This window comes from Gossypium raimondii, chromosome 8, assembly GCF_025698545.1.
Source record: "Gossypium raimondii isolate GPD5lz chromosome 8, ASM2569854v1, whole genome shotgun sequence".
Lineage (NCBI taxonomy): Eukaryota > Viridiplantae > Streptophyta > Magnoliopsida > Malvales > Malvaceae > Gossypium > Gossypium raimondii.
The window spans coordinates 59,776,070-59,801,564 of NC_068572.1; the positions used below are offsets into that span (position 1 = coordinate 59,776,070).

At 32.9% G+C, this 25,495-nt stretch overlaps 3 protein-coding genes and 1 pseudogene across 4 annotated transcripts; 2 read left to right on the top strand and 2 right to left on the bottom strand.

Moving 5' to 3' along the window:
* Nucleotides 1–626: 626 nt before the first annotated feature.
* Nucleotides 627–5,394, top strand: LOC105792680 (cellulose synthase-like protein D3). Of its 2 annotated transcripts, none has more exons than XM_012621369.2 (3): nt 627–1,055; nt 1,565–2,449; nt 2,584–5,394. In XM_012621369.2, the coding sequence occupies exons 2-3, from the start codon at nt 1,581–1,583 to the stop codon at nt 5,144–5,146; spliced, it is 3,432 nt and encodes a 1,143-aa protein (XP_012476823.1). In that variant the 5' UTR covers nt 627–1,055; nt 1,565–1,580; the 3' UTR covers nt 5,147–5,394. The 2 variants fall into 2 exon arrangements, with proteins under 2 accessions (XP_012476823.1, XP_052490619.1); XM_052634659.1 differs by lacking the exon at nt 627–1,055 and adding an exon at nt 1,162–1,308.
* Nucleotides 5,395–9,075: 3,681 nt separating this feature from the next.
* LOC128043080 (dirigent protein 4-like) lies at nt 9,076–9,674 on the bottom strand (annotated as a pseudogene).
* Nucleotides 9,675–15,740: 6,066 nt separating this feature from the next.
* Nucleotides 15,741–16,803, bottom strand: LOC105793729 (thylakoid lumenal 17.4 kDa protein, chloroplastic). Its single transcript, XM_052635246.1, has 2 exons — nt 16,529–16,803; nt 15,741–16,224 (listed from the first exon to the last, which is right to left on the bottom strand). Exons 1-2 carry the CDS (start codon nt 16,779–16,781, stop codon nt 15,950–15,952), a joined length of 528 nt encoding a protein of 175 aa, XP_052491206.1. The 5' UTR covers nt 16,782–16,803; the 3' UTR covers nt 15,741–15,949.
* A 2,252-nt stretch (nt 16,804–19,055) lies between these two features.
* On the top strand, nt 19,056–20,332 carry LOC105793730 (glucan endo-1,3-beta-glucosidase). Its single transcript, XM_012622578.2, has 2 exons — nt 19,056–19,185; nt 19,252–20,332. The coding sequence occupies exons 1-2, from the start codon at nt 19,116–19,118 to the stop codon at nt 20,193–20,195; spliced, it is 1,014 nt and encodes a 337-aa protein (XP_012478032.1). The 5' UTR covers nt 19,056–19,115; the 3' UTR covers nt 20,196–20,332.
* The last annotated feature ends 5,163 nt before the right edge of the window (nt 20,333–25,495 follow it).

The window sequence follows — 25,495 nt, forward strand, 5'->3', positions numbered from 1 at the left end:
AAGATTATAATTTTATATCATATAAAATTTAATGCATTTTTATATAAATTTTATATTTTCTACCATAGTTTATCAAATGTCATATGATACTCATAATATAAATACCTAAAAACAGTGTAATAAATAAAATTAGTAAGAGTAGATTTGGATGGGCGGTACATTTAGTGTAAAAATAGCGGTGGCGGTGAAATTAGATATTATAGCGATATTGTAGCGTGAGACAAAAAGTAAGCTAAACGCACCGCACCCAATCACCTATCCAAACTCACCCTAAGAAAGATATTAACAAATCTGTTCAATACATTCAGATAGTTGGATTAATCAAATCAAAAATTAATTAATATGTATATTTTAAAATATATATTTTAATTGTTACAAAATTTTTATTAATTTATTTAACAATACTAAATCAATATCTGACAAAAAATTGATAATACACTCGATTCAATTATAGATTCAATTTTAAAAATCATAAACAATTTCCATTAAATACAGATTGAAGTGTTGATATATAAAAAAAATTTATGACAAAAGAATCCAAAATATTATTTTTAATTTATATTTAAAAAAAAATCAAAATGATGGTAGGCCGGCAATGACCAACTCATAAACTTTCATGATCCTTTCACACGTTCTCTTCCCCTTCACTTCACCACTTCCAATTTAAAAAGACCCCATTTATTAAGAAATTTTCCTTTTTTTTATTACAAAAATGAATCCCAACTCATCCTTACCATACACAAAAAAACACGCTCTTTTCTGATTTCATGCCTTAAAATAACCATATACTCGACCAGTCGTGATATCTTAGTGCTTGTAGTTTTGCTTCTCACGACTTGGTCTATTTTTCATATTTTTTTCTTACAAAGGTTTAACAGGCAACAGTTGGAGACCAACAACTCAAGAGAATCACAGAATATGAACAGTTTGAATTGTTCAGGGTTTTTATAAGGCTATGTCAAGATTGGACCAAAAAAAGGGTTTTAAATAATATCCCTTTTTTTATAAAGATTTTCAAGTGCTTTCTTTTTGGAAGTTGACAGAAAGTATAAAAGGTGAGGTTTTATCATGTTGGTGTTGCTAATGCTATGTCAAAGATCTGTTTCTTGCTTTGTTTTTAGTCATGTTTTGATATTTTTCTTCCTTCAAGGAAAATTGGGTTTCTATTTGTTTCTTTGAAGCCTTTTTGCTTGGTTGATTGGAAAATGAGAGAGAAAGAGAGGGAAATTTTGAGATTTTGAATATAGGGTATTTTTTTAGTTTTTTTTTTTGTGGGGTTGAACTTGAAGTTTTAGTTTTAGTTTTCAGGTATGTTTATTTGTGTTTCTTTACTTTCTCTGTGTATATTTAGTGTTATGTGAGACCTGTTTGGTTGCTAAGAAACTGTGGGAAACTAAGGAAAAAAAGATTTAGCTATTCCATTTGTTTGCTGATTTTGACTTAATTTGAACTTAAAGTTATATATGATTTAGTTGTTTTTACTATCCATTGTTGAAATTTGCATATTTGAGTAAAATCTTTATTAGTGCTTATAGTGATAATATATTGAATTATGGAAATTCAGGATTTTTACTAAAAGGATGGCGTCTAGGTCCTTCAAAGGGAGTCGATCATCTTTATCGATTTCATCGGATGCAGCTGAGTCACATAAGCCTCCGGTGCCTCCAACTGTGACGTTTGCCCGGAGAACTTCCTCGGGTCGATACGTGAGCTACTCGAGGGATGATCTCGACAGTGAGCTTGGTGGTAGTGATTTCATGAACTATACGGTGCATATACCGCCCACCCCAGACAACCAACCGATGGACCCTTCTATTTCTCAGAAGGTTGAAGAGCAATACGTGTCAAATTCACTTTTTACCGGTGGATTCAATAGTGTTACACGAGCTCATCTTATGGACAAGGTGATCGAGTCCGAAACAAACCATCCCCAGATGGCTGGTGCAAAGGGATCTTCATGTGCAATTCCTGGGTGTGATGCAAAGGTGATGAGCGATGAACGCGGTCTAGATATTCTCCCTTGTGAGTGTGATTTCAAAATCTGTCGGGATTGTTACATTGATGCGGTGAAAACTGGGGGTGGAATATGCCCTGGGTGTAAGGAGCCGTATAAGAACACGGATCTCGATGAAACAGCTGTGGATAGTAATACCAGGCCACTTCCACTACCTCCTCCGAGTACGATGTCCAAAATGGAGAGGAGATTGTCTTTAATGAAGTCAACAAAGTCGGCCCTAATGAGGAGTCAAACTGGAGACTTTGATCACAATCGGTGGTTGTTTGAGACTAGAGGGACTTATGGTTATGGCAATGCTATATGGCCAAAGGATGGTAACCTAGGAAATGGAGACGATGATGAAGCTGCTGAGCCAACAGAGTTGTTGAACAAACCGTGGAGGCCTCTCACTCGGAAATTAAAAATACAAGCAGCCATTCTGAGTCCATATCGGTATTGTCTCCATTTCTAGATCATCGAACATGTTATATTTCTTCACTATGTCACATCTTTGAATATTTGTATCTTTGTTGTTGGTCTTCCGTCATTACCTTAACTTTGCTTGCAATGTCATATTATGCCTGCAGGCTTTTAATATTTATACGAGTTGTTGTCCTTGGCTTGTTTTTGGCTTGGAGGGTCACCAATCCGAACAAAGATGCGATATGGCTATGGGGAATGTCTGTTGTTTGTGAAATTTGGTTTGCTTTTTCATGGCTTCTCGACCAACTGCCCAAGCTCTGTCCGATTAATCGTGCTACGGACCTTAACGTGCTGAAGGAAAAATTTGAAACTCCGAGTCCTAGCAACCCTACTGGAAAGTCTGACCTTCCAGGAATCGATGTATTTGTCTCTACTGCGGATCCTGAGAAAGAACCACCTCTTGTCACTGCAAACACTATCTTGTCAATTCTAGCCGCCAACTACCCCGTTGAAAAACTTGCTTGTTATGTTTCTGATGACGGAGGAGCACTTTTAACGTTCGAGGCTATGGCTGAAGCAGCGAGTTTTGCTAATGTATGGGTTCCTTTTTGTCGTAAACATGATATTGAACCAAGGAATCCGGAATCTTACTTCAATTTGAAGAGGGATCCTTACAAGAATAAAGTCAAACCAGATTTTGTTAAGGACCGACGGCGAGTTAAACGTGAATATGATGAATTCAAGGTCCGTACCAATGGTTTGCCGGACTCCATTCGCCGTAGATCCGATGCCTTTCATGCAAGGGAGGAAATCAAGGCAATGAAGCTTCAGAGACAGAACAGAGGGGATGAACCTATAGACAGTGTGAAAATCCCGAAAGCGACATGGATGGCTGATGGAACTCATTGGCCCGGGACTTGGTTGAATCCATCAACCGATCACTCTCGGGGTGACCATGCTGGTATAATACAGGTGATGTTGAAACCTCCAAGTGATGAACCACTACATGGAACTGCTGAGGATGGGCTAATTGATCTCACTGATGTTGATATTCGTCTCCCGTTGCTTGTTTATGTTTCTCGTGAGAAGCGCCCAGGCTATGATCACAACAAGAAGGCAGGTGCCATGAATGCCCTGGTTCGGGCGTCTGCAATAATGTCGAATGGTCCATTTATCCTGAACCTCGACTGTGACCACTATATCTACAACTCTCAGGCAATGAGGGAAGGCATGTGTTTCATGATGGATCGAGGAGGTGACCGCCTTTGTTATGTCCAGTTCCCTCAGAGGTTCGAGGGTATTGACCCTTCGGATCGATATGCCAATCACAATACTGTTTTCTTTGATGTGAACATGAGAGCTCTTGATGGTCTTATGGGTCCTGTCTATGTCGGAACTGGATGCCTCTTTCGAAGGATTGCGCTTTATGGCTTTGACCCGCCTCGATCAAAAGAACACCATGCTGGTTGCTGTAGTTGCTGCTTTGGTCGTAGCAGGAAGCATTCTTCAATGGCACACACCCCGGAGGAGAATCGTGCGCTGAGAATGGGTGATTCCGATGATGAAGAGATGAACCTCTCGTTGCTTCCAAAGCGGTTCGGGAACTCAACATTTCTCATTGATTCAATTCCAGTGGCGGAGTTTCAAGGTCGTCCCCTTGCGGATCATCCAGCTGTGAAGAATGGGCGCCCGCCTTGTGCTTTAACTATTCCTCGTGAACTTCTAGATGCCTCAACTGTTGCTGAGGCAATCAGTGTTATTTCGTGCTGGTACGAGGACAAGACTGAGTGGGGACAGCGTGTTGGGTGGATTTATGGTTCCGTTACCGAAGATGTGGTCACTGGATATAGAATGCACAACAGAGGATGGAAATCAGTTTATTGTGTGACCAAACGTGATGCTTTCCGTGGAACCGCTCCGATCAATCTCACTGATCGACTTCACCAAGTCCTGCGTTGGGCTACTGGCTCTGTTGAGATCTTCTTTTCCCGTAACAATGCTCTCCTTGCCAGTCCACGAATGAAGTTATTGCAGAGGATTGCGTATCTAAACGTCGGAATCTACCCCTTCACCTCGATTTTTCTGATTGTTTACTGCTTCCTTCCCGCACTTTCCCTCTTCTCCGGCCAGTTCATCGTGCAGACCCTCAATGTCACTTTCCTTACATACCTCCTCATCATTACGGTAACTCTTTGTTTGCTTGCCGTGCTAGAAATCAAGTGGTCCGGCATTGAGTTAGAAGAATGGTGGAGAAACGAGCAGTTTTGGTTAATTGGGGGCACAAGTGCACATCTTGCTGCTGTGCTTCAAGGGCTATTGAAAGTGATTGCTGGGATCGAGATTTCGTTCACTTTGACATCAAAATCTGCGGGGGACGATTTGGATGATGAGTTTGCTGATCTCTACATTGTCAGATGGACGTCCCTGATGATACCACCGATAACAATCATGATGGTCAACTTAATAGCGATAGCGGTCGGGTTTAGCCGAACAGTTTACAGCGTCATACCTCAGTGGAGCCGTCTGCTCGGTGGAGTTTTCTTCAGTTTTTGGGTTTTAGCTCATCTCTATCCCTTTGCTAAAGGGCTTATGGGAAGAAGAGGGCGTACGCCTACCATCGTTTTTGTATGGTCGGGTCTTATTGCCATTACCATATCCCTCCTTTGGGTCGCAATAAATCCCCCGTCCGGTACTAACCAAATCGGAGGCTCGTTCCAGTTCCCTTGATCCAACATTCTTTACGCTAAGGCGAACCGGTTCAATGACATTCCTTCATTCTTTCCTTTTTCCCGTACAAGCCGATTATGCCTGTGAAAATACCAGTCATGTTCTCTATATGCATGTCCTTGCTGATGTTTTTATATGGATTACTCAATTGTACCTCAATTTTTTTTTGTTTTTTTTGTTTACGGATAGCCGTTTTTATATGCTTAAATTGTTTACTTTCGAAACATGGATTGATTGATGAGCAAAAACCGAATTCAACTGTCGTCTTATAGTAAGAAAAACAAACTTGGATACTCTCTAGAATTGAAGAAAAAAATATTGTACATGTTGAGATTGGAATATCGTATTTTCACCGTACTTTTATGAAAAAATTAAATAGTAGGATGATATATGTTCATGTTCTCTTCTATTGATAACAATGTTTATGTCAATCGAGTTAAGTTTCAATCGACAAAATCAACGTACATTTAACTATTTTGAATTTTATATTTTAAAATATTATGTAAGTTTTATTTTTAATTGACATAGTAAAAGAAGATTTACTCATAAATATTGATTACTAACCTTAAACCCAAATTTTAACCAAGTATACAATAATTAAATGATTAATGTTATGATTATCTATATAATATATTTTAATTTATTGTTTAATATAAAATATAATAAATTTACCTATTAATTAAGAAATTGCAAAGCCTTTATTTCTTTTATTTAATCAATACTCATTTTAAGTGTTTTAATATCATGATTAATAGTTTATGTTACACGGAGGTAAATATAATTTATAATAGTAAAATTTTAATTATTGCCGAAAAGAAGTTTTAAAAGTGAAAAATAAATTTAGAAAATAAATCAAGAATTTAGAATAAATAACATTGTAGATACTGCAGCTCACATGTCTTTTGGTGTCAGCATGTGAAAGTATCTCTTTATTTCGAGAGGTGAGCAATATCTTGCTATTGTTATTGCTATTCCTTTATGCTCCAAATATCATCAATTATCACTAAATATTTTCTATCCTCCGTGAAAGTAAAAACGTCTATGCTGGTTCTTCCTATCATCTTTATCTAAAATTTTGAAACTAAATAAAGTATTTGGTACTGTTGAGAAACGTATACCTAGGCTAAGTACTTGAAATGACGAATGACTTGGCTATACCGATATATTTTCTTGGCAAGAGTGATCTTTCCTAGACCACCCATTCCACATACGGAAACAACCTTTAGTGCCATGGGTTTCCTCGTCAACGAGAAGGGAGACTAATTTCTTGATATCAACATCCAATTCAACAACATTCTTATCGATGATGTGAGGATAAGGCCGCCTTGATTCTCAGCTTTGAGTTGAAGAACTTGATCCTTCTCCATTATCCCTTAACTTTATGTATTCTTTAATTTTGACTGTGATTCGACAGAGCAAACATCCCTCTTTATGGAAATAAGTGATGCAATTTTGAAAAACTAGCTTTCCTTTTAGATGCAAGTTTGAGTAAAAAGCTCTCGTTCACATCTTCGGCATCGTAAGCCAACTCTCTGATCTCAGTAACATAGGTAGGCACCACCTCATTGTCTAACTTTTCTTGCATCAACCACTTTTAAGAAGCCTTGCATCCATTTCAGCTCCCTTTCTAAACTTTCAACTTGGTGATCGACCCCCCACACAGAGGTTACCTGTTGAGTTAGCATGCCAATTGATTACAGAACACAAATCCATAGATTTTCTCTATATTTTCAACACTGATTTTTCTCATATGTACCTATTGCTTCTTCCCAGGAAAACAAATATAAAGCAGCAATTCATCCATTTTTTTAATTAATTCAAACTACTCATAATTACTTATTTTACCCTTCAATTTTATAAAATAAAAAAGTTATTTTTGCTTTTAATTTAATTTTTCATCTCTCTTAGCTTTTTGTGCAATTTATAAAATCAATCCAAAATAAATAAAAAGACAACACCTGTTAACTTTATTGATGTGTCATAGACATGAAGTGCCACATTGATGCTACATTAACATTTAATTAATTTTAAATTTAAAAAAATCAGAAAAAATTATAAAAATAAATTAAAATTATTAAAAGAATTAATATGTAGTTTACCACCTAAACTTATACGGTGTCTTCAAGGTTGGTATTTCTACACTAACAATGTTAATTTTGTTAATGTAGTAATCGATGATTAATCTTATAATGATACGTGGCGGTCTCTAAATATGACACATGATAGATAAATTAAAAATATAAATTTTTAGATAAATTTAAATACCAACTAAATATTTTTAAACCAATTTAGGGACAAACCGAAAACAACGCATTGTATTGTAATTTGATTTTGTAATTAATAATTTAATACTTTTTAATTACATCATAACTCAAAGAACAAAGTCTACGAAAAGAGATTAGTCCAAAGGAAAAAAAGGGATAAGCGCTAGAACAAGCAATATTAGGAAATCCTCAATTAAATATATCAAGCAAGTAAAAATAAGATGAGCTCAAACCCAAATATTTAAAAAAATTAATGTTTGTTTAATTTGCATAATTAGTTGGGGTAAAACTGGAAATGACAATTAATTTTTGCATGATACTTTTATTTTTGTTAATTTAATTATCAATATGTATTTAAAAAATAAATTGAACCCTAAAATTAACAAGAAAAATCAACAAGAGAAAATAATATATATTGTTTATTATTATAATCACTTATTCTTATCGTGATATTCTAGAAAATAATTTAATTATAACTCATACTAATTTTGATATGTTCCTTAAATATGACCATTTAATGATCCAAACACAGATTCTACAAAATTCTCTACATTGGCGCAATCACATTTTCCAGAGACACAAGTGCATGTAGAAGGAGGTGGACAACCAGGAGAACCGCACTGATTTATGCAATCTTTGCTACTCGTGCAATCCAAAGACCTAGCATTCACATTATTCAAAGTACCTGCAGAAATATATTAAAATTCTTAAAAGTAATCTAAAAAAAATATTAGAAATAGGAAGATAATTTTAGATACCAAAAATCTTATTTAAAAAAATAAATTACTAAAAATTAAATAAGAAAAAGTGTGGATAAATATATACAAAGAGTAGAAACGAAGAGGAGGAGCAAGAAAACTATAGTCGTGGCTGATGGCTTCATTTTTTGTTTCTACGCTAACGATATTACAAAAGCTTTCTTTTAGGTTTTATGATCCTTAAAATTGAAATCTAAGGTTTATATAGGCAAGAGTGAAGAGAAAGTTTAGGAAAGAAATTAGCCAATTTATTTAGATAATGTCATTTTTCTGAATAATTTTATACTTACCAAAATGTGATTTTATTTTATATTTAATTACCCAAAATTCTACCCAATAATATTTACTTTCCAAAATTAAAAATACGTTCCATCATAAATAAATGCCATTCCATTTTATATTTTACTTACCAATTTCATTTTTTAATAATATTTACTTTCCAAATTTAATTTCATAAAATTAACATTTTGTGTTACTATAGTTGCAGGGACTTTATTATTGATTTTTTTTTTTGCATAGAATGATCGAGAATTCTTTGATGTTGGACTTGCAATTTTAGTATTTTTAGTTGTAATATATCTCTTAATTGATTCTTGCATGGAGACGATTTAGAAGATTTGGATTTGTGTTCTTTGAACGTAGATTATTTCTATAGAGAAGATGAATACTTGGCCACAATTTGGGGTTCAAATTTGGATTTGTGTTAATATTTTTAAAATGTTATGAGGCTATCACGTGGCACTATGCTATTGGTCGTCAGTACCACATTAGTGTACTTTAACAATATTAGTAAGCTATCTTCATATGTATTAATCTTAATTAAATTAATGTTACATAAGAATATAATTATAATTATATTTATTTAAAGCAGGAGTCGTGTAATTTTTTAAATCACATCAACATACCTTTATTCTAATAAAGCGGTGCACAACCACACAATCCATGAGAATTGAGTCTCAAGTATGGGATCAGTATGAATCACAGTCACATTAAAATCAACGATAACAGTGGTAGCATTTAGAAAATAAGTCTTAAGTAGTGCAAACCCTTTTGCTATCCTAAATTTTCCTCTTCCTCCGACCACCACAACTTCACGTTCAGTATTTGTTATCGGATTCCTCGAAAATAGGCTTATAGAGCTGCCTTTAAACTTACCCTTAGTAAATCCAAAATCCACATACATCACACCGGTGGTTGTATTTCCACCAACCATGAGTGCAAGGCCCTGAGCATTGCCAATCACCTCAGAGTTATCCTCAAGACCTATATTTAGAATATCATCAATGGCATATAGGGTACCAAATGGGAGTGATGAAATGTTAGCTTGGGCTACCACCACTGCTACTGGGTTTTTACCGCCGAGAGTTTCATGCAAAAAGAAGTGAAGATGGGTGACCTTGACCGCCTTGTGTCATATGGTAGGCTTTGCGAGTAGTATTGGCCCTGCACTGTCATCTTGGAGAGGCAGACCATGAGAAACCTAGTCGATACCAATGTTCCTTTCATTTTGTTACTTCATTTTTTGTTAACAAAATGGAAACTTTATACCTATTTGTTGATACCAATGTTCCTTGATGATAATACCTATTTGTTGTGGAGGCAACAGGTACTTTTGGGACTAAAAGCACATAAGCTTCAAGGTTTCTTGGACTCGCAGCAACCTCCTCCTGATCAGTTTATTTCTGATGGTAATGGTGGTCTTTAGGCAAATCCAGAGTTTGAGCGTTTTGAACAACAAGACAGTGTGCTTGCATCGTGGTTGTTGTCTTCGATTAGTCAAACTGTCCTTCCTCATTTCATTGGTATAGACACCAATGCTAAGATCTGAAATGCTGTTCTTGCTTTATATGGTAGTCAAACTACCTCTAAATTAATGTCATCGAAGGTCCCTGCACTCCCAACGCAAAGGTGATTTGAGTATGAAGGAGTTCTTGATGAAAGTTAAAAGTTGTTGTGATATTTTGGCCAGTTGCGGTGAAGTTATCAGCGAGCGCGAGCATGTTACAGCAATTTTCAATGGTCTTTCTGCTGAATACGAATCTGTTATCTCCATTGTTACAGCAAGTCAGGTGCCCTACACAGTTCAAGGAGTCACGTCCATGCTACTTGATACTGAAACTCAGCAGCAGGTTGTAAATTGCGATATCTCAAGCTCGGCAAACACAGTGTCTCATCAGAATCCAGAACCTACTATTGTTGATAATGGTTCAATACCTGCTTATAGACCATCTTCTACTTCTCGGGGGCGTGGTCGAGGGCGTTTCTCTAGCTCACGGATTCAATGCCAGTTATGTGGAAAACCTGGGCATCTAGTCGACCGATGCTATCATCGTTTTGACTCCTCCTACAAAAGCAATAACTATCGCCCTCCCCCTTAAGCAAACTTTTGTATGGTCAGTTCCAGTCCCACTACAGTACCTTGGTCACCATCTCCTCAGCAAAATGTTCAGTGGTGTCCACCAGGTTGGTGTTTTCCAACTCATCATTCATCTATCTAGCCTAACTCGTTTGTTGGTAGCCCTTCGTAACAGGTCAACATGCCTCCCTCTGGCATAGCACAATCTTAGGCTTATGTGGCCACTCCTGAAACAGTAGCTGATAACTCCTGGTACCCGGACTCAGGTGCCACACATCATCTTACAAATTCAGCTACTTCACTTGGTGACAGTAAATCATACAAAGGACCAGGTACGGTGTTTGTTGGCAATGGTTCAGCCCTTCCTGTTCTGTCTACAGGGCAATCGTCACTAATCACTCGATCTCGACCATTGTACATGAGATCCTTGTTGCTTGTTCCTGGCATTACTAAAAATCTTTGGTTTGTGTCAAAGTTTGATAAAGATAACAGGGTGATGTTTGAGTTTTTTCCCACTCAGTGTCAGGTACGTGATTTGCAGACTAGAGAGGTTCTCCTGACGGGTTCTGTACATCATGGCTTATATCGACTTCATCTCCATAAGCTTCCTGAAAGTAGGCTGTCTTCTAAGCATGCTCAGTGTCTTACAGTTAGCAAAATGCTTCCTTTAAATGTTTGGCATGCTCGGCTAGGGCACCTCTGTTGAGCTATACTTACAAAAGCTCTTTCACGATGTAATATTCAGTTTACTGATAATAATAAGTTTGTTGAGTGTGTTGCTTGCCATTTGGGTAAAGAGCATAAGCTTCCTTTTACCAAGTTAAACACTACATACAACTCCCCCTACAGTTGATAGTTGCTGATGTTTGGGGACCGGCCCCGATTATGTCCAACGGGTTTCGTTACTATGTTACTTTCACTGATGCATACTCTCACTACACATGGTTTTACTTCTTGAAGAGCAAGTCCGAGATCATTACTGTTTTCCTTAGTTTCATCGCCAAGCTGAATGAATACTTGGTGCAAAACTTCAAGTGTTACAAATAGATGGGGGTGGGGAGTTTCAAGCATTAATGCACTATTTAGCTCAGCAAGGGATTGTCCAGCGTCTCTCTTGTCCTTACACATCTGCAGAGAATGGTCTTGTCGAGCGCAAACACAGACAGGTGGTTGAAACAGGTCTGTCCATGCTTGCTCATGCTATCATGCCTCTAAAATTTTGGAATGAAGCTTTTTGCAGTGCTGTGTTCCTGATCAACAGATTACCCTCTCAACCCTTGGCGGATATATCACCCTATGAGAAACTATTTAAAACAAAGCCAGATTATTCTTTTCTGCGAACTTTTGGTTACCTGTGCTTTCCAAACCTTCGACCATTTAACAAAATTAAATTCCAGTTTCGGTCTTCACCCTGTGTGTTCCTAGGTTACTCTCCATTACATAAAGGCTACAAATGCCAGGATACAACTGGTAAAACTTATGTTACACGTCATGTCACATTTTATGAGAATAATTTTCCATACAAAGTTTTTTCTCCATCACCTGTCTCATCTATCCCAGTGTCTCAGACTAGTGCAAAACTTTTTGTCTTACCTCCTAGAAAAGAACCCTATCCTAACCCACCTACCACCACTACTTCTAATAATCACCCTACACCACCTAGTTACTCGCCTACAACACCTCTTTCACAATCTGACTACCAAAACGTAACACAACCTAACTCCACTGTTTCACCTAGTTTACCTACACCTCAATCATTGACACCTGTCTCACCTACGTCAACTACCTCATCCAGACCACATACACTTCAACCATTCCAAACTTCACAATCTGCTCCTCGTAACATGCATCCCATGGTTACCAAGAGCAAGGTTGGAACTTTCAAACCAAAAGTTTATATGAGCACAGCACAATGCTCTTCATATGAGGTTCCTTCTGATATTCACACTGCAATGGCATCTAAGTGCTGGCAGACAGCCGTTCGTGATGAGTTACAACCGTTGACTCGCAATAACACTTGGACACTCTGCTCACTACCAAGTAATCGGAGGGCAGTCGGATGCAAATGGCTGTTTAAAATAAAAAAGAAGACTGATGGATCGGTAGATAGGTACAAAGCTCGGCTGGTAGAAAAAGGATTCTCTCAACATGCAGGGCTTGATTTTCGTGACACGTTCAGTCCGGTGGTTCGAGCATCCACTATTCGCACTATCCTTGCTCTTGTTTTTATGAAAGGGTGGTCGTTGAGACAATTCGACATTAATAATGCTTTCCTTAATGGTGAGCTTACTGAAGAGTTGTACATGGAACAACCCCCTGGTTTTTAAGTTTGTGATGCCTCTGGTCAGAAGCTCGTTTGTAAGCTGCACAAAGCTCTCTATGGTCTGCGACAAGCTCCCCGTGCATGGTTTCAAACTCTCAAGCAGTATCTTGTTGATCAGCTTGATTTTCGAGCATCTAAAGCTGACTCGTCTCTGTTTATTCGAGAATCTGCAAGAAAGTATATACCATTAATGGTCTATGTTGATGACTTTGTTCTCACAGGCAGTTCGGATCAAGAAATAGCAGCTGTTGTACTTTATCTTCATAATAAATTTGCTCTCAAGGATATAGGAGAGCTTAATTTTTGGGGGGGAATTGATGTACAACATACTACACAAGGACTACTACTCAATCAGAAGAAGTATATCGTTGAATTACTTAAAAAAACTGGAATGGTCGAGGCCACTTCCACGCCAACACCTATGGTAAGCAATCAAAAGTTAGTTGCTTCAGATGGTAGTCCTCCGTTGGCAGATGCTCATTTGTACAGAAGTGTTGTAGGAATGCTACAATATGTGTGTATTACACGACCTGATCTGTCGTTTAGTGTCAATAAACTTAGTCAGTTCATGAACTCTCCAAGTGAAACTCATTGGAGGGCCATCAAACAGATTTTAAGATATCTAGTCGGTACCGTGGATCATAGACTATTTCTTACAACTGGTCAGCTAGAACTGGTATGTTATCCTGACGCAGACTGGGCATCATCCATTGAAGATCGTCGATCGACTTCAGGGTATGTGGTGTTCTTAGGTTCAAATCCGATTGCTTGGTGCTTAAAGAAGCAGCCAGTGGTGTCAAGGTCATCTGCTGAAGCAGAATATCGTAGTCTCGCAAATTGCGTTTCTGAGCTTTTATGGCTTCAACAACTATTGACTGAAGTGGGCATCTCTCCATCTAAAGTGCCAGTCATTTGGTGTGATAATTCTTCTGCTGTCTCTGTGGCTGAGAATCTCACACATCACGCCAGGATGAAACATGTTGAAATAGATCATCATTTTGTTAGGGAAAAATTCTTGCAGGACTTTTACAAGTTAACTTTGTGCCTTCTCATCAACAGATTGCAGATGTTCTAACTAAACCAATCACCCCTAAAATGTTTTCTATGTTTCGATATACTCTTAGGGTCTTATCTCTTGATGAACTTAAAGTGCAGAAATCAACCAGTTAGGGGAATGTTAAGAGTAATGCAGTTGTAACTGCAAAAGTTGTTAGGTTGTTAAAGTTGGTATTAGTTAAACAGTAGTTATTTGGTTTACGTCAGTTAGATTCTACGTGTATAAATGCATGCAAAGACTGCATATTCAAGCAATGAAAAAGATTATTCTTCTTGATCTATCTTTTCTTTTCTGTTATACTTTAACACACCTATCGCAGACCAGATCCCATTTACATTTGCAACACCATCAGTATTAATTTTAATCCAACCATGACAGGGAGGCCTCCATTTAACCTGAAAACTTCGATTGGTCGTACTTGTGCCTTCCATTTTTATTGCATTGCAGAGACTAATGGCAAAACATTCTGCCCTTCGAAGAACCTCTTCAGAGTGGCTGGTACTCTGCTGGAAAATAGTTTTGTTCCTATTCTTCCACAAAAACCAGCAAGTGACAGCAAACATTACACCTCAATCTACTGTCCCCGAATTCAAACCAAACTTATTTCTCAAGTTAGCAAGCACCCATTCGGTCAATTCCATCCCAAAGAACTGATATGAGCAGCTGGAGGGAATCAAGTTTAACCAAACACCTGTAGCAATCGGACAGTCACGTAAAATGTGTAAAACAGATTCCTGAGAGTCACCATAATCCACAAATGGAGCAATCTGTTTCATCGGTTAGACCTCTCTTGCTTGTTAAGAGCTTTTGTCTCATAACCAACCATAGAAAATGTTTTATTCTCGGGGGTAAATCATTCTCCCAAACGACTTTTCAAGCAGAGCTAGCTGAATCAGTATCTATTTGGACTAGATTTCCATAGGCTTTCCTCACGGAGAATCTGCCTGAGACACTACTTTTCCATAAGCATTTATTCGTACCCAACTCATCATTCGGTAGAGGACGGAGTGCAATGAATTCCAAAACTTCCCTATCAAAGCATGGACACAACATGCACCAATTCCATCGACCAGCCAAAAATACATTAAGGGTGAGTTTGGATGGGCGGTGTGTTTACCTCCAATGAGGTTAAAAACAGCGGTGGCGGTGAGATTAGTTACTGTAGCAGTGAGATTGGATACTGTAGCGGTGAGATTAGAAACAATGGTGGAGTGTGTGTTTGGATTCAAACGCAGCGGTAGCGGTGAGATGAGAATAAAAAATGACTATTAAGGACATCAGATTAGAATTGATATATAATAGAATTTTTTAAAATTATTTTACTTTTTTAAAATTATTAAAATATGTGAATTTATAAATTCATTTAATAAAATATTAAAATGTATCTTCTAATATTTTAATAAATTATATAATCAATTTAAATTATTTATTAGATAAACGCACCGCCTATCCAAAGGGAGCCTATGCAGTTAACGCCAATAATGCCTTAATCGACTTGTTTATTTTAGATGGCTTTTAATCCCTTTTCTCAAAATTTCCTAAGATGCAAGTATAAATTGCTATATTTGCTATAGTTTATATAGGTATAAATTTCAAATTTATACACAAATTTTGATCCAATGTGCAATTTAATACATGAACTTTGATTCAATGTAATTAAATATATTTTTTATAATTTTTAATTAATTTATTTTTTAAATATAGTTTTGAATTTTTAAATTTAAAATTTTAATTAATTCTTGGTATTACATCCACGTACATGCCACATCAACAAAAGTAAATTTTTCTATCAATTTTGAGATTTTACCAAATAATGCAAGTTTAAGGGAGTAAAAATGAAAAATAGAAATTTTCTTTTAAATAGTCATTATGCCTTTAAGTAGTAAAGCAAACTTTCAAATCAGACATCAGCCTGAGCGCCGATTGACCCAAATTCCTTTCCACAAATTTTTTATCTGTTTCATTTGCGGCCCAAAGCAAATAAAAGACGCAGCAAAACCAAAAATAAATGTTTTCCAGTACCATTTTTAATCTCAACATGAAAATTAAAAAAGAAAAAGAAAGTAAGAACATAGAATATATATGTGTATATAAATCACATCGGCAACCCAACTCAACTCTTCCTTCAAAGATCGATGCTTGTGTTGGTACAAAGCTTCAAGATCAATGTAACCGATGATGGTATCTTCAAAAACTGCATCTTCAAGCTGCGCATTGTCGAATGTTGAACCAGATAACACTGTGTTCTTGAATATAGCTCCTTGCAGATTCGCTTTTCCGAAATTAACTCGAACCAAAACCGCATTCGAGAAGTCTGTACCTATGTTCATTATATTTTGGATCATTTCCCATTTTTATGCTAAACTTATTCACCATGATTTCCAATACTCAACTTGGATGTGTGTTGAATACACATATGTACTCGGTACGTGTATGCTTATTTTTTTCTAAATGTTTTCATGTATTTTGAGGATCATACTCATATATCTGTATCTAAATATATACGAGTAATTGTGCCAAGTTTATCAAATAGATAATTTGCACAAAATTATAATTGTCTCAAAAACACTGAGTTACGATAAGATGTATGATTGCAGAAAATGTAAAACATAAAGAAGATTTACCTTTGAAGCTAGCTCCAACAGCATAAGCCTTTGACATCACAGCTTCAGACATGTCTGCACCATCAAACTTAGCATCCAACATAAGTGCAGCTGTAAGAGATTTCCCCTTCAGGTTCGATTTCTCGTTAGTGTAATCGCAGAAGCGTAGATCGAGCGGCTTATCGTACACACCATTTGCCTGACCTATGGTGTTACCAACGAATGCACGCTCGCATCGGTTCAGCTCCGTTGACAACGGAGGAAGCCTCTGCATGACAATGCTTTAGTAATTAGACATTTTTAGTAGCCTTTTGACATGTTAATTTGAATCGTCAGATGGATATGGGAACATTTATTCCCCAATCCCAATAGTCATCCTTACCCGAGCAAGCCAGTTACTAAAGGAAAAAGAAATTGGAAGCAGTTTAAGAAAAAAAGAAAGAAAAAAAGCAAGGGCCATACCAAAAGAAGAACAGGTGACTCTGAGAGGTACATGGGTTGATGAAGAGGACAACCATGGCGTTTCGTTGATAATTCTGGAGAGGATAAAGAGTTATGGGAGAGTAGAGTTGAAAGGGTCACCATTTTTGAGGGTATATATTTTTCTGTCTCTTTTATCTCCATTTTGAGAGCTTATCCATTGACGATGGTTCTAGTTACTGAGGTATTATTTTTATGCATTAAAAATACCAACAGATTCGATTGATTTCAATTAATTTGAAATCTCCAGTTGATTGTCACCGAGCGATGTGGTGGAGATGCAATCTCACTTTGACCGACTTCTTGAACCAAACAAAGATAGCAAAGAGATTGGTACCATTTTTCCCCAATTGCACCTCACGGCTTTTACAACCAAACCAAAGGAAGCCTAAGCCTGGTTTAGTTACTGGTGTAATAGTGAATCCAAAATTTTTTTTAGCAAGGGTTTGAATTTAATTATATTTTTTATAGATCATAATATAAGTTTATTATGTATTAATTTATTAAATTTTAAATTTTAAAAGGATTAAATAGATTTTTTATTTTTAGGGAGTTAAAGTGTAATTTTACTATATTAATTTATAATTTCTTTATTTATAAGAGGACTGAACAAAAAAATTTTCATTTTGAAAGGGTAAAATGCAATTCAATATATATATATATATATAGATATTAATTTTTAACAAAATTGACTTGACAATATTTGAGAAAAATAGAGAGAATTTTAAATTATCCTGCTAACTCAAGTTTTAATTGGGGTGTTTGACTGGATTACTAAGGCTTGTAGATGAGTTTCATCATTGGCTCAAGTGGATTAAATAAGTTCCATTTGATTACTTGACCTCTAAAGGACAATTTGTACGCATCCATCATGAGTTTTAATCCGTGGCTCATGACATTCTCTCCCACCCATTTGTGCGACACTCTCGTCATGTCTTAAAGATAACACTAATTTGACTCGCCCTTTCCATCAGTTGGGATTAGATATGTTCATGAGTTGGGTCGGAATAAGTCTATACATGATATTAACATATTATATGCTTGTTCAAGCTCGGTCCAACTCAAAATATGGGCCTAAAATTTGCCTAAGTCCATCCATATTTGTAAATGACTAACTTAGATCCATTTTAGATTCGTCTACATTATTTTTTAAATTGATAATTTTATATATAGCGCACCTTAACAATTTTATTCATTATATACCACTATAGATTTAATTTTTATGTGTTATAAATTACATAATATATATATAAAATAACATAACATAAAGGATAAATCCCAAAAACTATACATGAACTATAGTTTAATGTGCAATTTTATACATAAAATTTTGATTTGATCCAATTCTTGTAAATTATTAATACAATTATTGATATAACATCATTTTATGTTTATATATTTTATACATAAATAATATATTTATTCAATATAAAAATAAATTGATGTATTTATTTATTTAAATGTGTATAATTAAATTAAAATCAAAATTTCAAGTATACATTTGAACCAGAATTAGAGTTTCACATATATATAATTGCACCAAATTAAAATCCATGTATTCAATTGCAGTTCATGTATAATTTTGAGACTTATCCCTAACATAAAACGTTACTACCTTAAAAATGGGTCAGGTCAGGCCGAGCTCAGGCATTGAATGTTCAAGCTTGAGACCGGTCCAAATTTTAAACAAGCCTAATTTTTTTGCCTAAGCCTATTTTTGAAGCTTAATATTTTTACTCAAACATTCTTAAACATCGAACAAACTTTCAAACTTAAACAGATAACTTAATTCATAAACAGATTTAGTTGAGACCAAGTAATATATAATAATTCTCATATTAGTGGGTTAATAGATATATTTCTTTGGAAGTTGTTAGATTTTATGCTCATTAATTTATTTAAATAATACGGTTGGAGGCCAATTTGGATTTTGGGATCCTTTTTGTGAAATACAAAACAAAATTTCCATTTATTCAATTAATTTTTAAGGTAATTTCCATTTATTTATAAAAATGGGTATATAAATATAGTGATATCAACATAGTAAAGGCCGCCACTAAATTAACATTTCTTAGTCAAACATCTTAGAAAAAATCAATTGTAAAACAAGAAAAAGGAAATTGGGAAAATGGTTCCAAAGTTTGCCCAATTGTTTGTCTCAACTTTGCTGCTATTAACTCCATTGCTATCTATAGCAGGTAAACCCTTTTTCAATCTTCAATTTTCAGTCCATTTTATCTTTTATTGATGTGTTAATGTTGCAGATGGTCGAGATATTGGTGTTTGCTATGGATTAAATGGAGATAATCTTCCACCTCCAAATGAAGTAATTAATCTTTACAAAAGATGTCAAATTGATAATATTAGGATCTATCAGCCGTACCCTGAAGTGCTCGAAGCATTAAGAGGATCGGGAATATCAGTGACGATCGGTCCGAGAAATGAGGACATAGCGAGCTTCGCAACGAGCCAAGATGCAGCCAATGATTGGGTTAACACTAACATCGTCCCATACGCGGACGATATTGTATTCAGATGGATCACCATAGGCAACGAAGTCATTCCAGGACCATTAGGCTCAAATGTCCCTGCTGCCATGAACAGCATCCGAAATGCACTTGACTCGGCCGGGATAACCTTGGCTAAGGTCACAACCGTACTGCCTGGAACTGCCCTGGCAGCCTCGTATCCTCCATCTGCTGGTGCTTTCGGAAGTGATATAACGGAGACTATGACCGGTATTGCTGCGATCCTGGCTCAAGAGGATACACCCCTTTTGATCAATGTATACCCTTACTTTGCCTACGCATCGGATCCTTCTCATATTTCTGCCCAATACGCCATGTTCACTTCTACTGCGCCTGTGGTGATCGATGGAAGCTTCCAATATTTCAACCTCTTTGATGCCATGGTTGATGCTTTCAATGCTGCACTTGAAAAGATCAACTTTGGCAACGTGAAAGTCGCTGTAGCCGAGACCGGATGGTCAACAGTCGGAAATGAGCCCTACACGAGTGTGGCCAATGCTCAAACTTACAACCGTAACCTGTTGAATCATGTGACGCAGAACGGAACACCAAGAAGGCCTGACTATATAATGCCCACATTTTTCTTTGAGATGTTCAATGAAGACTTGAAGGGAAATGTAGTTGAGCAGAATTTTGGATTCTTCTACCCCAGCATGCAACCTGTCTATCCTTTTTGGTGATTTCAATATTGCTTTCAAAATTATGGTAATTTGATTTTGTATTTAATAATTTAATGCTTTTTAATTACATCATAGCTCAAAGAATAAAGTCTATGAAAAGGGATATAGTATTTGCAAATCCTCGTTTAAATAAGACGAACTCAATTTAAAAAATAATAATTAATGTTTGTTTAATTTTCATAATTAATTGGGTTAAAAATGGTACTGAAAATAATTTTTGCATGATACTTTTATTTTGTTAATTTAGTTATCAATATGTAATTTTAAAAAAATAAGTTGAGCCACAAAATTAAAAAGAAAAATTATCAAGAGAAGAGAATGTATATTGTTTATTTTATAACCACTTATTCTTATCGCGACATTATAGAAAACAATTCAATTATAACTTATACTAATTCTAATATGTTCCTTAAATATGACAAAATCTTCTATATTGGCGCAATTACATTTTCCGGAGACACAAGTGCATGTAGAAGGAGGTGGACAACCAGGAGAACCGCACTGGTTTATACAAACTTTACTACTCGTACAATCCAAAGACCTAGCAGTCACGTTATTCAAAGTACCTGCAAAATTATATTAGAATTCTTAAAAATCATCTATAAAAAATTTTAGAAATAGTAACATAATTTTAGATACCAAAAGTCTTATTTAAAAATAAATTACTAAAAATTAAATAAGAAAAAGTGTGGATAAATACGAACATGAAGGGTGATGGACTTTGAACATTTCTCGGAAAAAATTATTTTAAATAATTAATAATCATTTTGAAATAAAATTCTATTTCCATTTTTAAGTTGATTGTTAATCGAAATTCGTCCAAAATTAATCAATCAAATTCAAAGCCTTTATATGAATGATTTAGTTTAGAAAATAAATCTAGTTTAAATATATCATCAAGTAAAAATAAGATTAGCTCTGAAATTAAAATTTAATTAATGTTTATTTAGTTTGCATAAATTTTTTATACAAAGTTCAAAACTATCATTAACTCCTTCACAACTTAAAAAGATAAACGCGTTTCAGCGCGTTTAAGTTTATAACTTCCTCCGTTGAAAATGCTACCAATACCAACTGAGATAAGATTCACTCGACAATTTACATAATTAACTAAGTTAAATATGGTGTTGATAAATAATTTTCTGCATTATATTTTTAATTTTGTTAATTTAATTACGAATGCACTTTTTAAAAAAATTAGTTATCCATACATGCTTTCTAAAAGAAAATTGAGCAGCAAAATTAACAAATGAAATTTTTGTAAACAAAATTCAAAAGAGAATATATATTATATTGTTATAGTTAATAATTTTAATTATATTGACTTAAGTTATTATTTTAAAAATAATTGTACTGATTTGATTATAGTTATGTAGATTGATGATTATTGTTAAAATGATAGATGTGGTATTTTTAATTCAAAATTAAATTGTGAAATTGTCTATATAATTTAATATTAATTATTATGATTTTCTAATTAAGAGGTTAAATAATGAAATTAGAATAATTTTTAATTGATTTTTAAATTTATTAAATTATTATAAATTAAATGTTTAAAAATTAATTAAATTAAGTAAAATTGATTTTTAACTATAAGGTGCAATGATATTTATACCTTTAATTGATTACATCTGTTACTTGTATTTAAGATTAACAATGGATGTTAAATAAGATTTTAAATTTTATAAATTTGATTAAAATGGATTTAATTATTTTAATATATTTAAATACTTATATAAAAATGACAAATTAAAAAATGTGAAATAAAATATATTTAAATATTTTTTGCAATAATTATTAATTTTAATTAAATGTTAAAATTTGATAATTTTATTATTTTATGCTATTTTTATAACAATTTACCATATTAGTAATTTATAATAATGTTTAAATATTTAAATTTATTAGTTTATTAAAGTTTAATTAAATTTAAACAATAATTATTTATAATTGAATATTATATTTTCAAAAGAATATATATATTGTTGTTTATTATAATAATTTATTCTTATTGTGATATTATAGCAAAACATTCAATTACAACTTATACTAAATTCATTAAATCTAATCTGTTTATATAGTATTAAATCTTAAAATAATGTTATGAATTTATATTTCATTTGAAATTTCAAATTAATTTTATTAATTTTTTTAATGATTTTAGATTAGTTTAATTTAGGATTAATTTCTATTGAATTAATAAAATTTCATTTGAAATTTCAGATTTTAATATGGTTTTTTATCTCAATTATTTAAAGTGATCTAATTATAATGTATTTATTTATGGAATTTAATCTGTACTAGTGGAATGTTTTTGTATTAAGAATGTAAATCTTAATGATTTGATTGATAATAGGTATAAATTATGATATTTGAATTGATATTGATAGATTAGTAATTCTTTTGTTAAATATTTTTAAAATTGATCTCTTTTTGGAATATTGTATGAATAAAAAATTTTAACTTATAATTTTAATCTTTCAAAATAGTTTAATAATTTATGAATCATATTTAGATTTAATGAAATCTTTATTGATAATTATAATTATTTTAATTTAATTAAAATATATAATATTTAATAATGGGTAATATTAATATTAATTTTGATTAAATATTGTGAAATGAATTTAGTACATTAATGTTTATAACTTAAAATGGAAGTTTATATGACTATTCAAATATTATTGGAAATATCTGATATTAATTTTTATTTATACAGTAGAATTATAATTATGATTATATTAGTATATTATTATATTCTAATTGAAAATTGAATTAATAATAATTTGGTAAATAATCAAATTGTAATTTATCATGTCAAAATTGCATAAAATGAATGACTGTTATATCTATGATAATTTATTTGAAAATTGAATTCAATGGTTAACTCATCAATTTAATTAGGATTGATATATCATATATTCAAATTGAAGCATTGATCTAGCAATGTTAGAATGAGAATAATTTGATTTATTTACTTAGAAATATATATTTTATATTATTTTATTTTTAAAAAATTAATAATTATATAAATTAAGAAATTAAATATCAGATTATGATTCAATATAAAACTTTATAATTATGAATTTCATAATTATATTTCTAAAGATAATTAAGATATAAAATTGAAAATATAAATAAAAAATAAATCAGATTAAATTATATCTAAGTAAATGATAAATTTAATATTATTTCATTTAAATAATCAATTTTGAATTAAATAAAATATTAATATGAATATGCAATATTATAGATTTAAATATTCTTATAAATTAGATTATAATTGTAAATTAATATCATAATTAAAATCTATTATTCGATAATTACTATAATGTAACATTGTAATTTATTAGATTGAAGAAATTTAATTCATAAGTTAATGTTTAATATTACATGTAAATTGCTTGATCTATTAATTTAATATTATATGTTCTTTAAACATGACCATTTAATGATTTATAATTTCAGATATTGATTAGATGATCATGTCATATATTCAATTGGTCTTCATAATATGCAGTATGGACTTAGGGAATGATATGATCTAATTGATTATCAATTTGGTTCTATCATGATTGAGATCTATTAATACTGTAAAGTATTGTAGTCTAGTCTTCATCAATATGGTAGTATAGAATTGAAATGTGATATGATTGAAATTGAATGATCTATAAGATGTAAATTTGATAGTTCAAATTGTAATCTGATTATGTATATTCGATAATTCTGATATTTAGATTTCTATAAATACTAATTCAAATGTATTTATATGCTATTTAATAATCAAATGTATTATGGGATGATGAAATTATTATATTTGTATTTAATAATGATATAATTCTATACTTTTGATAATTACAATTTAAAATTATTAAATTCAAAATTCAAATTAATAATTAACAATTCAAGATTAATAATTAATCATTATTATTATTATATAATATAATTTTATAATACATTATCAATTATATGTTAATGATCAATGCAATGAAGTAATGACGAAACATTTTCATTTTATAAAATATAGATAAATGATTTATATAAAATATTATGCATATAAATTTATAAAATTGAATTATAAATAAATTAAAATACATTTGATTATATAAAAATGAAATTTATAGTAATGATTTGTAATACTAATCTAGAAAATTAGAAATGATATTATAAAATTTATTGATAGATTTAAAAGTCAATTTAAAATATTAATTAATGATCTAATTATAAGATTTAATTAATTTATAATGTTATTTTATAAATTCAATTTTATTTAAATGAAATACTAATTGTTATAGATTGTCCAAACACGGATTCTACAGTAGTTTCTACATTGGCTAATCACACTTTCCGGAGACACAAACGCATGAAGCAGGAGGTGGACAACCAGGAGAACCACACTGATTTATGCAATCTTTGCTACTCTTGCAAGTCAAAGACATAGCATTCACATTATTTAAACTATCTGCAAAAATGGCCATTGTTTATACTTCTTACATATATTAAAATCTATAAAAATATTGAAAATTATAAAATAAATAATAAAAAATGTGGATAAATAAATACCAAAAGTAGAAAGGAATAGCACAAGCAACAAAACCATGGTTGTGGTTGATGACTTCATTTTTCTTTCCTCCAAAAATATTGCAAAACTTTTTATTTTAAGGTTGTATGATCCTTAAAGATGAAATTCTAAGCCTTATATAGGCAACAGTGGAAAGAAAGTTTAGGAAAGAAATCAGCTAACCTTATAATGATAATTTGATTCTATTTTATATTTAGTTACCAGATTTGTTTGCCAATAATATTTACTTTCCAATTTTAAAAGAAATCTTGAATAATTTTACACTTACTACCATAAAAAATGTCATTCTATTTTATTTTTATAGGATAAATCTCAAAATTATACATGAACTTTGATTTAACGTATAATTGTATACATGAACTTTAATTTGGTGTAATTGTTAAAGATATGTGACCCAAATTCTTGTTAAATACAAATACAAGTGATAAGATAGGGGGATCTACGGTACAGGCTGCACAAGTAAAATCCGTATAGAAGTATGCTTCCACTATTTGATGTTGATTAGAATAAGGTGTTTTAACCTTACTGCACAAGTGAAAACCTATAAATAGACGTAGTCGTCTCTCCTCTTGTATTCATTCGAATTCGACATAGTAAATTTTCTTCTCCTCTGCCCGTGGTTTTTTTCAAAAGGGTTTCCACGTAAAATCTATGTGTTCTATTTTTTCTCTTTTCTTGCCATTATCGACATTCTATTTTTACAGTAATCATACACGTG